Source organism: Talpa occidentalis, unplaced genomic scaffold (assembly GCF_014898055.3).
Source record: "Talpa occidentalis isolate TD23 unplaced genomic scaffold, MPIMG_talOcc4v2.1 talOcc4.13, whole genome shotgun sequence".
In the NCBI taxonomy this organism is placed as follows: Eukaryota; Metazoa; Chordata; class Mammalia; order Eulipotyphla; family Talpidae; genus Talpa; species Talpa occidentalis.
The window spans coordinates 54,277,946-54,289,350 of NW_023601322.1; the positions used below are offsets into that span (position 1 = coordinate 54,277,946).

Consider the following 11,405-nt stretch of genomic DNA (forward strand, 5'->3'; position numbering starts at 1 on the left):
TTTAACGGGTACAAGGGTCTGTCATGAGGGTAAAGAAGGCAACCCCTTGGCAGGTCCAGAAACTTCAAATGTCATGGGAGCCTCAAGAGGAATTTTCCCAATGATACAGGTACCGCAGGCCAATTCTGGTGGTGAGAACTTGGCGTCGTCCTGAGCCCTGACTCCTGGCTGTTAGGAGCTCTCAGTCTGAGGGTTCCTGAATGAAGGTCTGACAAAGCAAGATTAAAAAGTCTGCATAATAATTTCTGTTCCTGATGAATTCATGCAAACTGACTGTGGCAGTGTAGTGTCTGGGTGAGGCCGGGGACTGATAACCAGTACTGGAGGCTGAACGTAATGAATACCAGGAGCACCAGCTGTGACAGGCTGTTCTGATGGCTGTTTGCTGTGACTGTCTGTGTGTGACTGATTATAACGAGGCCAGCTGGAGATGAGATGGGGAAACAGGCCCTTCAGGGTGCGATGCCCCCCATTTTCTCAGATCAATGGCCTGTAATCTGAAAAGTGAAAGTGTTACAGGGCAGCCCCAAAATAAAACGGGTTGCCTGACTGTGGGTCCTCACCTGGGAGCTTAAAAGGGACTTATTAATACTCCACTGCAGGCACACACAAAGGTTAATAAAGGGTTTATTTACAAGGGAAGGGGAAATGAGGAAATGTACAACTCAGGAGAAAAGAGGGAGATAAAGTCTTAAACGCGTCCTACTCATCTCCACTGACCTGGAATCCCAATGGCACACTGAGAGCTGGCGGTGAGCCAAGAGCCATGAAGACAAGGGACTCCCCACCACCCCCTCCGCCCGCCAAGGCCCACGTGTCTGGTTTTATACCAAACCTGGCTGCTTAACTCCACCCTCAGGTCCCAGCAACCCTCCCTTGGGTGAAGATGGGATTTGTAGTTCCCAGTGTCTTCATGGCTTTGACTGGAGTGGGGGTGGAGTCCACAAAGCCTGTATGGAATTAGCTCAGGACATCCTTTCCCCCTAGCAATTTCCCCCATTCACTTTTTGCACCATTTCCATGGTGATGAAGATCAAATATATGGATGCTGGGATACAGTCTCAGATGAAAATTTTCAAGGTTCAAGTGTGAAAGAAAACCAGTCTTTCCAGGTATAGTCCATTGTGGAAAGCAAAAGTCCTCCATTCCTAGAAAAAAAGTTCATCAGTGCAAGCCAAAACAAAAAACAAAAAAAAAATCTGGAGGCATTAGCCAAAACAAGACAGCAAATATGTCAAAATCACAAGAAAAAATCTTAAAATTGGTTCAACTTATGTAAAAACCATATTCTCTCAACCTTGAGCCCAAATTCTTTTGACGACATAGCAAAAGTTCGCAAACTAAATCTACTTGTAAGCCATATTACCTATTTTTGCATAAAATCATAGGACAAAATAACTAAACAGCAATTTTAGCTGGATTTTGGAATACTCCATATAGGATCAGAGTGAACTCTTGACATTTGGTCCATGTAGGCTTCAGGAACAAAGTTGGTCTCATCAGACTCCACCTGGGCTTTCCTCTTCTTGAGGGTACCAGAACTTTTTTATTTGCCAGGTTGTCCAGTCCTGCCAATGGAGGCAAGCTTCCTCACCTTCTTTGGAGGTCTCTGGAACACTATGAACAAAGCAACAGGTTCTGCTCTTCTTGGTTCAGCTCTGCTTCAACTTCCTGGAAGAACTCCACTCAAAGCCACACAATGAAACTCATGTCCAATTTTTTTAGCTTAAGCAGACCAAATCCCTATGGAAGTTATGCAAAAACAGTCTCTGAGATAAGTAGTAAAAAAATTGCTACCACTATTTTTATGCTGTGTTGGTATGAAGGGGAGAGAAAATGTGAACACAAGTTAGCTCTGCTGAAAAAAGAAAAAATTCAACATCGCTGCATGTCCTGGTCAGTCAAAACAAGAAAATTTTTGTGGATTCAGAATGAAAGGCAAAAAAAAAAAAAATTACCAGTATTATGTCAAAACTTAGTGAAAATCAGGTGAGTCTCCAGATCTATTCAGTCCTTTGTAGGAAATTTTTACCCTCAACAATTCCATCAATAGGAATCTGTTGAGGCCTTTTACCCCTATTTTCTCCAGAAACAATTTCTGTCGATAAACAATTGAAGTATACAATATTACAAGGCGACAATCACCATTGACAATTTACATACATAATCAGGTCAAGGTGATACCCGTTTTCCCAAGTGACAATGCTTCCCTTCTAGTTTTCTCTACTAGGTGAGCCAAATAGGACAAATTCATCTAATACCTTTCCCAGGAGGAAAGGGAGGAAATGTGGAGTGTCTCAGGAGCTCTACTGAGGTTCCACAAACTTTCCTTGCATCGGCCAAAAGACAGGCTACCAAATTTGTACTTGAATTTAGATTTCTGGGAAGCTTTGCCATAAATATCAGAAAGCAGCAGAAACAACAATATTCAATCTCTATGAAGGCACCGGCTTAGTTCAGTATTACAATGTTGGCAATCAAGCCATAACCTTTAGCTTTTCCTCATAACTGGAGACTTTTTTTTTTCACTGTCTATTGGCACTATGCATACCAATTTGTCAACCACTAGAGGCCAAGACAAGGACACAAGGAAAGGACATACAGACATACAACATATAGACACAAAGAGCTCTTTAGTAACGATTTATCATGCATGGGGTATCTTATACAACTGCAGTTTCACTCACAGGCCAAAGTAACAAAACAAAGAAAAAAATAAACCTTGAAGTTAAAAAAAAAAAAAAAGAGTTAAAAGGAAATACCAAAATCAAGATTGAAAGCCTTTCTGTGTAAAAAAAAAAAAAAATACTGCCAGCATATGCGTGATTCTAGATGTTATTTCACATCTCCTAAATTTTGAAAGGAAGAAGATTGGTTTGAGCATGTTAGTCATCTTAGGGTTTCTTCAGAAAAGTGAATCCGGGCCTCCCCTGGTGGCACAGCGGTTGAGCGCTGGACTGTGGGGCTGCCCGCAGCCTCTGCAGTGCCGGTTCAATCCCTGGCCACTGGCGAGGGTCCCACATGGCACGACAGACCTCTCCTGCCTCACCCCCTGCACCCCTCAGCAGTGTATTTCGTCAGTCTGCCTGTTCTGTTCCCCGCTCTGGCTCTGGTGAATTCTCTTACCCTCCCGCACTTCTAACTGTACCCAGTGCTTGTATAAATAAATAAAGAAATCTTAAAAAAAAAAAATCCAGAAAAGTGAATCTTTGGACATCCTGCAACAATAACTGGAAAAGAAGTCAGTAACATTCAAGTTTTTGTCTTTTTCTTAAATAAACATCTCAAGTCCTCAATGGGTTCACAAGACCAGTGGGACTTTGTCTCTGGGTCAGTTCCTTCTGGTGCTTGCTTAACTCTGGAATGATGTACCCAGGGTTTTAAGCCTGCAAGTTTCAAAGAAGTATGTATGCTCAGCAAAACATCATGTGGACCAGTGCATTTTTCTGACAGCTGGTTTTTGGCATCCACACTCTGCCAAGTCTTGAGTAAGACCTGCTCTCCAGGTCTGAAGGGATACAATGGTTGATCAGGAGGCATAGAGATCCTCAAGTTTGCAAAGTTGTGAATTACTGCCAGAACCTCTTGGATATGTTTTGCATATTGTATGATGCGGCAATCTTGTGCTATTTCTGGACCGCCTTTCTGAACTGAGGCCTGGAAAGGTCTTCCAAACACAGTTTCAAAGGGGTTTAATTGTAGCCCTTCTAGGTGCCACTCTTATCTGGAGGAGGGCAAGGGATAGTACTTGGTCCCAATGAAGGTGTGTTTCTTGGCACAGTTTTGCCAAGGTTTTCTTTAAGGTGTGGTTCATTTTTGTGGTCTCCATGCAGCATGCAAATTCCAGCTGATCTGTAACACAGTGCTTACTGCATGAGTAAAGTCAGAGATGAATGTTGGCCCATTATCACTCTGGATGGAGTTGGGCAACCCAAAGCGAGGGATTATCTCCTTCAGCAGCTCTTTTGCCACCTTGGAAGCTTTCTCCGTCTTTGTGGGAAAAGCTTCCACCCATCTGGAGAACATGTCCAAAAATCCAGTATGTATTTGAAACTGCCTGTTTTTCTAAGTATTTGTGTAAAGTCCACCTGCCAGTCCTCAAAAGGGCACTTGCCCGATATTGAACCCAACGGCTTTAGGGTGGGGTCAGTCTTGGGTTATTCCTGGCACATAGTTGACAGCCCCAGGTGTGCTATTTTATGTAAATATGGGTCCTTCAAATATGGGCACACTGTTTCTAATAAGGCATCTCTCCATAGTGAGATCCTCCATGAAGATGTTTTAGCACTGGATATACCAGGGCCTTCTGGAGGAGTATCATCCCATGGGGGTTACTCTCCAGGTGGAGCTGGGGTCAAACTCAGTAAATCCCCATGCAGTAGCTCTCTCCTCATCCCGCTCAGTGTAGTCAGGAACATACTGAGTCAGGTCCACAAGAGGGATGAGTGCACTCTGAGGAAAGGGGAAATTAGGAAATGTACAACTCAGGCAGAAAATAGGGAAATAAAGTCTTAAATGCGTCCTACCCGTTCCGCCGACCTGGAAACCCAATGGTACTCTGAGATGTAGCCGCGAGCCAAGAGCCGTGAAGCCAAGAAGGGGGCCCCCAAGACCCATGTGTCTGGTTTTATATCAAACCTGGATGCTTAACTCCACCCTCAGGTCCCAGCAACTCTTTTGGTGGTGATGGGATTTGTCTTTCCCAGTGTCCTGATGGCTTTGGTCTGGAGTGGGGGTGGAGGCCACAAAGCCTGTATGGAATTAGCTCAGGACTTCCTTCCCCGCTAAAATTTGATGGGCACATGTTCTAATATTTGGTAATTAAACATATGGCTTTGACAGGGAATTAGCAATAAAACATAAAGCAACCCTATTCAACCCCTTTTGCTGCTTTTGATTCACCATATTTACAAATTTAATTCTCAGAAATTCTCTCTTAAGAAATTGTAGAATTGCTTCCGTGTTTAGCCTTTGGGGATTTGGGCTTCTCTTTTTGGTAATTTATTTGACACTTATTGATATAAGAGTGTTAAGTCATAAAGTGCATGCTTTGAATTGTTTCTGTCAGTAGAGACTTCCAATTTAACGGATGCAGACAGGTGAAGACCAGGAAGAGGGAATGTAAATCGCATATAGGAAGTATCCACTGTGGCAGGAAAACAGAAACCAAATGGTATCTGGTGGGGTAGCGTTAAATAAGGTTAAAATTAAACCCCACCTTGCCCAGCAGGAAGGTTTGGGAGGCTTGAACACAGAGAGAACTGATAAGGCTGCTCTGGGTCCAAACCGTAAGATGGATCCCTTTGACCAGGAATGTGGAGGCAAGGCCAGGACACATTCTGGGTCAAAGATCAACCCCCAGGATCAGACACCCCTGCACTAACCAGCCCAAAACTTACTCCCCAAAGCAAAACTGACAAAACCAGTTATAAAAGGGACCCCAATCTTTCTTCACTTGCAGATCTTTCCTGTCTCCCCTGCTGCTTCTCTTAGCAGTGTATTTGAACAAATGTGCCTTTTCTGTTCTCCAGTCTGCCTCTGGTGAAATTTTTCACCCTGCACCTCTGGCCTGTCAAAGTATCATTAAGAATTTGAAAACCAAGACCCCACTTGTTACCCAGCAGGCAAGTATGGGAGGCTGGAATGATAAAGGGAGTGGATGGGACTGCCATGGAAATGGACCTTAAGCTGGTGAAGCCCAGAACTGATGACCCTCTATGCTGATTCAGATCATCAGTCAGGACACACCCAAGACTAGTCACCCTAACCAGTCAATGGTGTCTAGAGTATAAATAGAGACTAGGGACCCAAACTCTGAACAGAACACCCCTCCTATTTCGCCTCTGCTTCTTTTAGCAGTGTGTTTCAATTAATTCACCTGGTCTGTTCTCATCTGTCTCTGGTGAATTCTTTCACCCCTGCAACAGGGCCTACACCTTGATTCTTCCCCACAACATTATATATCAATAAATCTTTGTTAGATAGAGTGGTGTGATTTCTTATAAAAGAAGATGGAACCTAACCTCTTCAACTACACCAATCTTCTATCTACCCAAACCTCTACTCTTTGTTCTCTGAATTCAGGAAATAAAAATAAAACTTAAAAAAAAAAAAAAGCAAATAGCAATTACATCTACAAGTTGCTCAGGATAGAAAGTTTGGCAGCATCTTTAATTTCTGTCTTTCCCTCACTTTCTATATCCATCCAAATCAGCCCTATTAGTTAAATCCTAAGCAAGTACCACTCTGACCCACCCTCTCTCTTTGTCTACTAAGTTTCAAGTTTCTTGTTGTTTTCCCTGTTGCATTCTTGTTCTCCTACAATCTAGTTTCCCAATGCAAAGAGATTTTTCTCAAACACAAACTATTCATTCACTCTCACTCTCCAACACCTCTCTCCATTTTCACAATTGGCATGAAGTTCTGAGTGACTAGTTTCTGTGAATATTTTTGACCTTATCTCGCAATTCTTCTCCTTTGTCCACATGAAACACTGACCTCCTTTTTCTTACTGCAGGGTGATTCTGTCATTTCTGCCTCTCTGTGATCCCCTCTGCAATTGTGCTTTCTCCCAAACTTTGCTGTATGCATCCTGGTCTGTAAACAGAGTTCATATTGTCATTTATTGAAGTCTTAGAATTTCCATTAAAGAATAATGTTTTCATAGCTTTACAGATACATACATTTTATTAAAAATATCCTTAAGGGTTTCATATTTTGATGTTATCCTAAATGGTATTGAAAATTCAATTGGTATGTTTCGATCCTTTTTACAGATCCTATAACCATTTGTTATTTCTCTGTTGGATTTTTTGAAACTTTTTTATGTGCTTTTTCCCTGTCACTGAAAAGTCAGTTTTATCACAACATTCTCTCTATATCCTGATCACTAGAACACTATCAATTCTACAAAAGTACAGTGTAGTTTCTCAATTATTAGTCATTGTTTCTTTTGAGTGAATATCATATATAGGTAACCTTGGAAAAATGATTAACCTCTCTTCTCTAATCTCCTTCCTCAGATACTTATTAATGTATTTGTAAGTGCACATATTGATATATGTAATATATATAGAATTAAAACAATGATACTTATACTTCCTGATATTTATCACTATTAAATCATTGTTGGCAAAAGTGTTAAAAGCAACCTAAAAACGAAGTGTTCTGAATTACCTAACATTTTTTTTAGTTTTTAAAGCACATTGGTATTGTTATGACCTATTGTATTTGTAGTTTGTTCTTCCAAAGGAACTATTGTGTATATAGTATTATTATTTAATGTTATTTTTCTACTAAACTAGACTCCATGACAATTATAGCCCCCAAAAAGAAAGACAGGCTGAAAAAGAAATCTGAAATTACCTCTTGAAAATTTTAGAATTTAAACCTTACTAGTTCACTCCAACAGTAGTAACTGTGCCTTTTTTTTTTTTTAATTTTTTTTTAAAGATTTTATTTATACAAGCACCGGGGTACAGGCCAGATGCGCGGGAGGGTGAGAGGATTCACCAGAGACAGAGCCGGGAACAGAACAGGCAGACTGACTGAAATGCACTGCTGAGGGGAGCAGCGGGCTGGGCAGGAGGGGTCTGCGCGCCACGTGGGACCCTCACGGGCGCGGCAGAGGCTGTGGACAGCTCCCCAGCCCGCGCCCAACCGCCTGCGCCCCTGTTTGCTGTTCTCTGCACAGTGTGAGCGCGACAGTAAAGCATCTGCACAAGGCAGGGCCAGGATGGGGACGCCTGGAAAAGCCAAAACCCAGGACGGGATTGCTCAGGACAAATGAAAGGGCCTCTCGGGCATTCCAAGGGTTGTCGTTAAGCGGCAGCTTCTTCCTTAAGGCTGAGAAACCGCTGGGGGTTCCCTCTGCCAATGGCTGTGGCCTGTAGCTCTGACGCCACAAAGAGCCATTGTGATGGCACCGGCCCCGCCTACATCAGGCCCGCCCGGACTGTGCCTGTGTCCTCAGGAGCCGGGAAGCTTTGGACAGTGACCTGTGCACTCCGGACCACGACAGAGAGAGTGAGAGCGTGTTTTGGGGTATTTGGTTTTCTTTTGGTTTATTTATTGCTTTACTTTATTTAGTTATGTTTAGGCTGTTTATTTTAGTTACTTTATTTTTCTTTCTTTGTTTTTTCCATTATTTTCCTTGATTTTTTTTTTTTTTTCTATTGCTTTTTTTTATTTGCTTTTTCTACTTTTTCTTTTTTCTTTATTTCCTTGTTTTTTTATTTCCTTTATTGTTTTGTTATTGGCTTTTTTCTTTATTCTTTTATGTCAGTTTTTAGTTTTTTGATTTTATTTTTTGAGTGATCTCCCCATTTTCCCTTCTGTTCTTGTTTTTGTTTGTTCTTTCTTCCCCTTTGTCGTTTCTCTAGTTTTTTTTGTTTGTTTGCTTGTTTTTTCCAGTTTTTATTTTCTAATTGTGGCTTGTTCTGTTGTTTATTCTATTGGTCTCTGTTGTTGTTCTGTTTTATTCTTCAATTTAGTGGACAGTTTGAAATTGGTTTATTGTTACCATATTTTTACATTTTTATATCATTTGTAATTTGTTTGATTGTGTATTTTCATTTATTTTTAGTGCAGTTAGTATTGCTAGTAAGGTGAGTGAAGTTAGTATTGCTGGTTGAGTTAAGTTAGCATTGTCAGTGTTTAGTGAGGTTTAGTGAATACTTGAGTACTATTAGTACTAGTACATTTGTTAATATTGTAGGAGAGTCAGTTGTCAGCGGAGGTAGCGCAAGGGCTGTGAGCACAGTCAGGGCTGCTTAGTGTAGTCTGCATAGTCCAAGTGCATAGGCGCTATGTGCAATCGCCTCACTCCTCAGGGACATAAATCAAAAAGCTACCAGGCACTGCAGGCACTGGGGCGGGACACCCACACCAAGGTTATGCTGGTGCTGCACGAGCTCACAGACATGAAGGTGCACATCAGGGGCGTCCGGAAGTCCGTGCTGCTTGACCTCCAGCTCCTGGCCCACGAGATGGGGTGCATGAAGGCCCTTTATCACCCGAACATCATGGAGCTCTTCCAGGTGGTGGACACCGGGCAGGAGCTGCAGCTCGTCATGGAGTACGTGCAGGGGAAGACCTGCAGGACTTCCTGAGCGAGCGTGGGCGCCTGGACGAGAGCGAGGCCCGCCCGCTCTTTCAGCAGATCCTCGCGGCCCTCAGACACTGCCATGCCAAAGGCATTGCACACCGGGATGTGAGGCCCCGAGAACATTGTGCTGACCCGAGAGGGAAAAGTCAAGCTGGCAGACTTCGGGCTCAGCGTCCAGGGCTTCAACCGGGCGCTGAGCACGTGCTGCTGTCGCCCAGAACACAGGGCCCCCGAGGTCTACCTTGGCCAGCGGTACAGCGACCCCAAGGTGCATGTGTGGAGCCTGGGCATCATGCCCTACCAAATGGTGACCGGCACACTGCCCTTCAGGGGCCCAGCCTCACGCTATCAGGGAGCGGGTCCTGGGCGGGAACGACCACCTGACCTCCTACCTCACGGTCCAGGGCGGGGACCTGCTGGCCAAATGATGGCACGGGACCCCTGGAGGCGCCGCCCCTGGAGAGCATCCAGCAGCACGCCTGGGTAGCAGGAACGAGCAGGGACTCCTGCCCTTCAGTGAGCCGTCGCTCAGCCCCTAGGACCCGGCCATAACCAAAGCTATGGAGCGCCTGCGCTACCAGAGGCAGGAAATTCGGGAGGCCATTGATGCTAACAAGTACGACGAAGTCATGGCCACCTACCTGATCCTCTGCTCCAGGAAGCAGGCAGAGGAGGAGGACTATGAGGAGGAAGGGGAGGAGCAGCCCAGGCGCGTCACCTTCCAGGTGCCGAAGTGCGTCACCTTCCGGGAGCCTGGTGACCCGAGGTTTCGGGGAACCCCAAGCCAGTTATCCTGCGAAAGCACCCAGTGCCCACCTGCCCCCCTCCGCAGCCGAGGTTTTGGGGAATGCCCGAAGGCCGGTATCCTGCGAAAGTCCAAAAGAGGGGAAGGATGCCACCCCAGGCAACAGGGTCATCTCCGCCAGGTCCCTGAGCTGGAGGACACCCAGGAGCACACCACCGCCACAGGGCCAGGCCCCCTGCTAGAGGACACCCCGAAGGCAGACCCTCTGTGCTAGGCCCAGAGCTGGAGGACGCCTGGGGGGACACCAGCACCTCTGTGGCTGGACCCCAGCAGGAGGACACCGGGAGCACAGCAGCACCTCGGTGTCAGTCCTCCAGCTGGAGGACGCTGGGGAGCACAGCAGCACCACTGAGACAGGCCCCCAGCTGGAGAGGGACCAGGAAAGCAGGGCCAAAACAATCAGTCCAGATTCCCCAGCCCTCCAGCACCACCCTAAGACCTCCCCCAAGACGTGGCTGGCCTTCCAGTGCAGTGGCCCCTTCAGCAATCATCAGGGCCAGAGATAGAGTATTAGAAATTATCCTGGAATGTTGTGCAGCATTGGAACTGGAGAGCAACAAAGATTAAAAATAGCGCCATACCTGGCAGAAGACACCCACCCCCAAAGCACAACCACTCAGTGGCCATGGTGAACAGGAGTACACCAGGGAAGGTTGAGGCTCTGGAGAGGCTCAGGGGCTGGGCCCAGTCAGAGGGGCCAGGAACAGCATGAGACTCACAGGACTGCAGCACAGAAGTCTGGGCAGCACAGATGTCCCTGGAGCACTGATGTCCTTGGAGCAGAGCAGGTGAAGGGCCAGGCGGGCAACGAAACTGGTGAAGCACCTGGAAGGGAGCAGAGCGGTTGAGGGGTGGGGTGTGGAATGGTTGGGGAGAGCTGAGCAGGTACAGGACCAGGAGAGGGGTGTGGGGCTGTGTGGGCAGAGCCTCCAGAGGCCCCAGGGCCAGAGGAGGGAACCCTGGACCTCTCTCCCCGATCTGCTGAATATGACCTTTAAAGTATTTCATAACCAGGAGGAACAGGACGGGATGGATAGAGAGACCAGTAGTCGCCAGAAGCTGAGCTTCAAGCTCAGGCCCTAGTAGCTGCCTTGAGACCACCTGCCCTGCTCCTCCAACCACTGCAGCACCTGCTGCCCGACAGAGGACAACAATGGGCCCCATGGGCCCCACCCACCACCGCTGGGAGCCTGCTTCAAGTGTGGCCAAGAAGCCACTGGTCCAGACAATGCCCCAACCCCTGCCAGGACCGTGCCCCATCTGCAATGTCCAGGGTCACTGGAAAAGTGACTGTCCCTCCATGCCTGGCTGTGGTGGGCCAGTCCTTCCAGCCCCATGCAACTCTTGCCACTGGCGGTGTTGGGTTTGGCGGCTGAGGACCAAAGAGGCCCAGACTCGTCGACCCCAATAACCTTCGAGGAGCCCAGGGTAACGATCAAGGTAGTGTTACAGGACAGGGACAGGGGCAGCCCAGACCCCCCAAAACTGCCTGCT

The 11,405-nt window shown here is 46.2% G+C and overlaps 1 protein-coding gene and 1 pseudogene across 1 annotated transcript in view; both read left to right on the top strand.

The window, feature by feature from the left end:
* The window catches only part of LOC119242837 (uncharacterized), a 78,540-nt gene extending 68,415 nt beyond the window's left edge, over window positions 1-10,125 (top strand). Inside the window, 3 exon segments of the mRNA XM_054693968.1 lie at window positions 8,832-9,038; window positions 9,646-9,722; window positions 9,939-10,125. Coding sequence (XP_054549943.1) covers window positions 8,832-9,038; window positions 9,646-9,722; window positions 9,939-10,125 — 471 coding nt within the window.
* An 815-nt stretch (window positions 10,126-10,940) lies between these two features.
* The window catches only part of LOC119242838 (class I histocompatibility antigen, Gogo-B*0201 alpha chain-like), an 8,475-nt pseudogene continuing 8,010 nt past the window's right edge, over window positions 10,941-11,405 (top strand).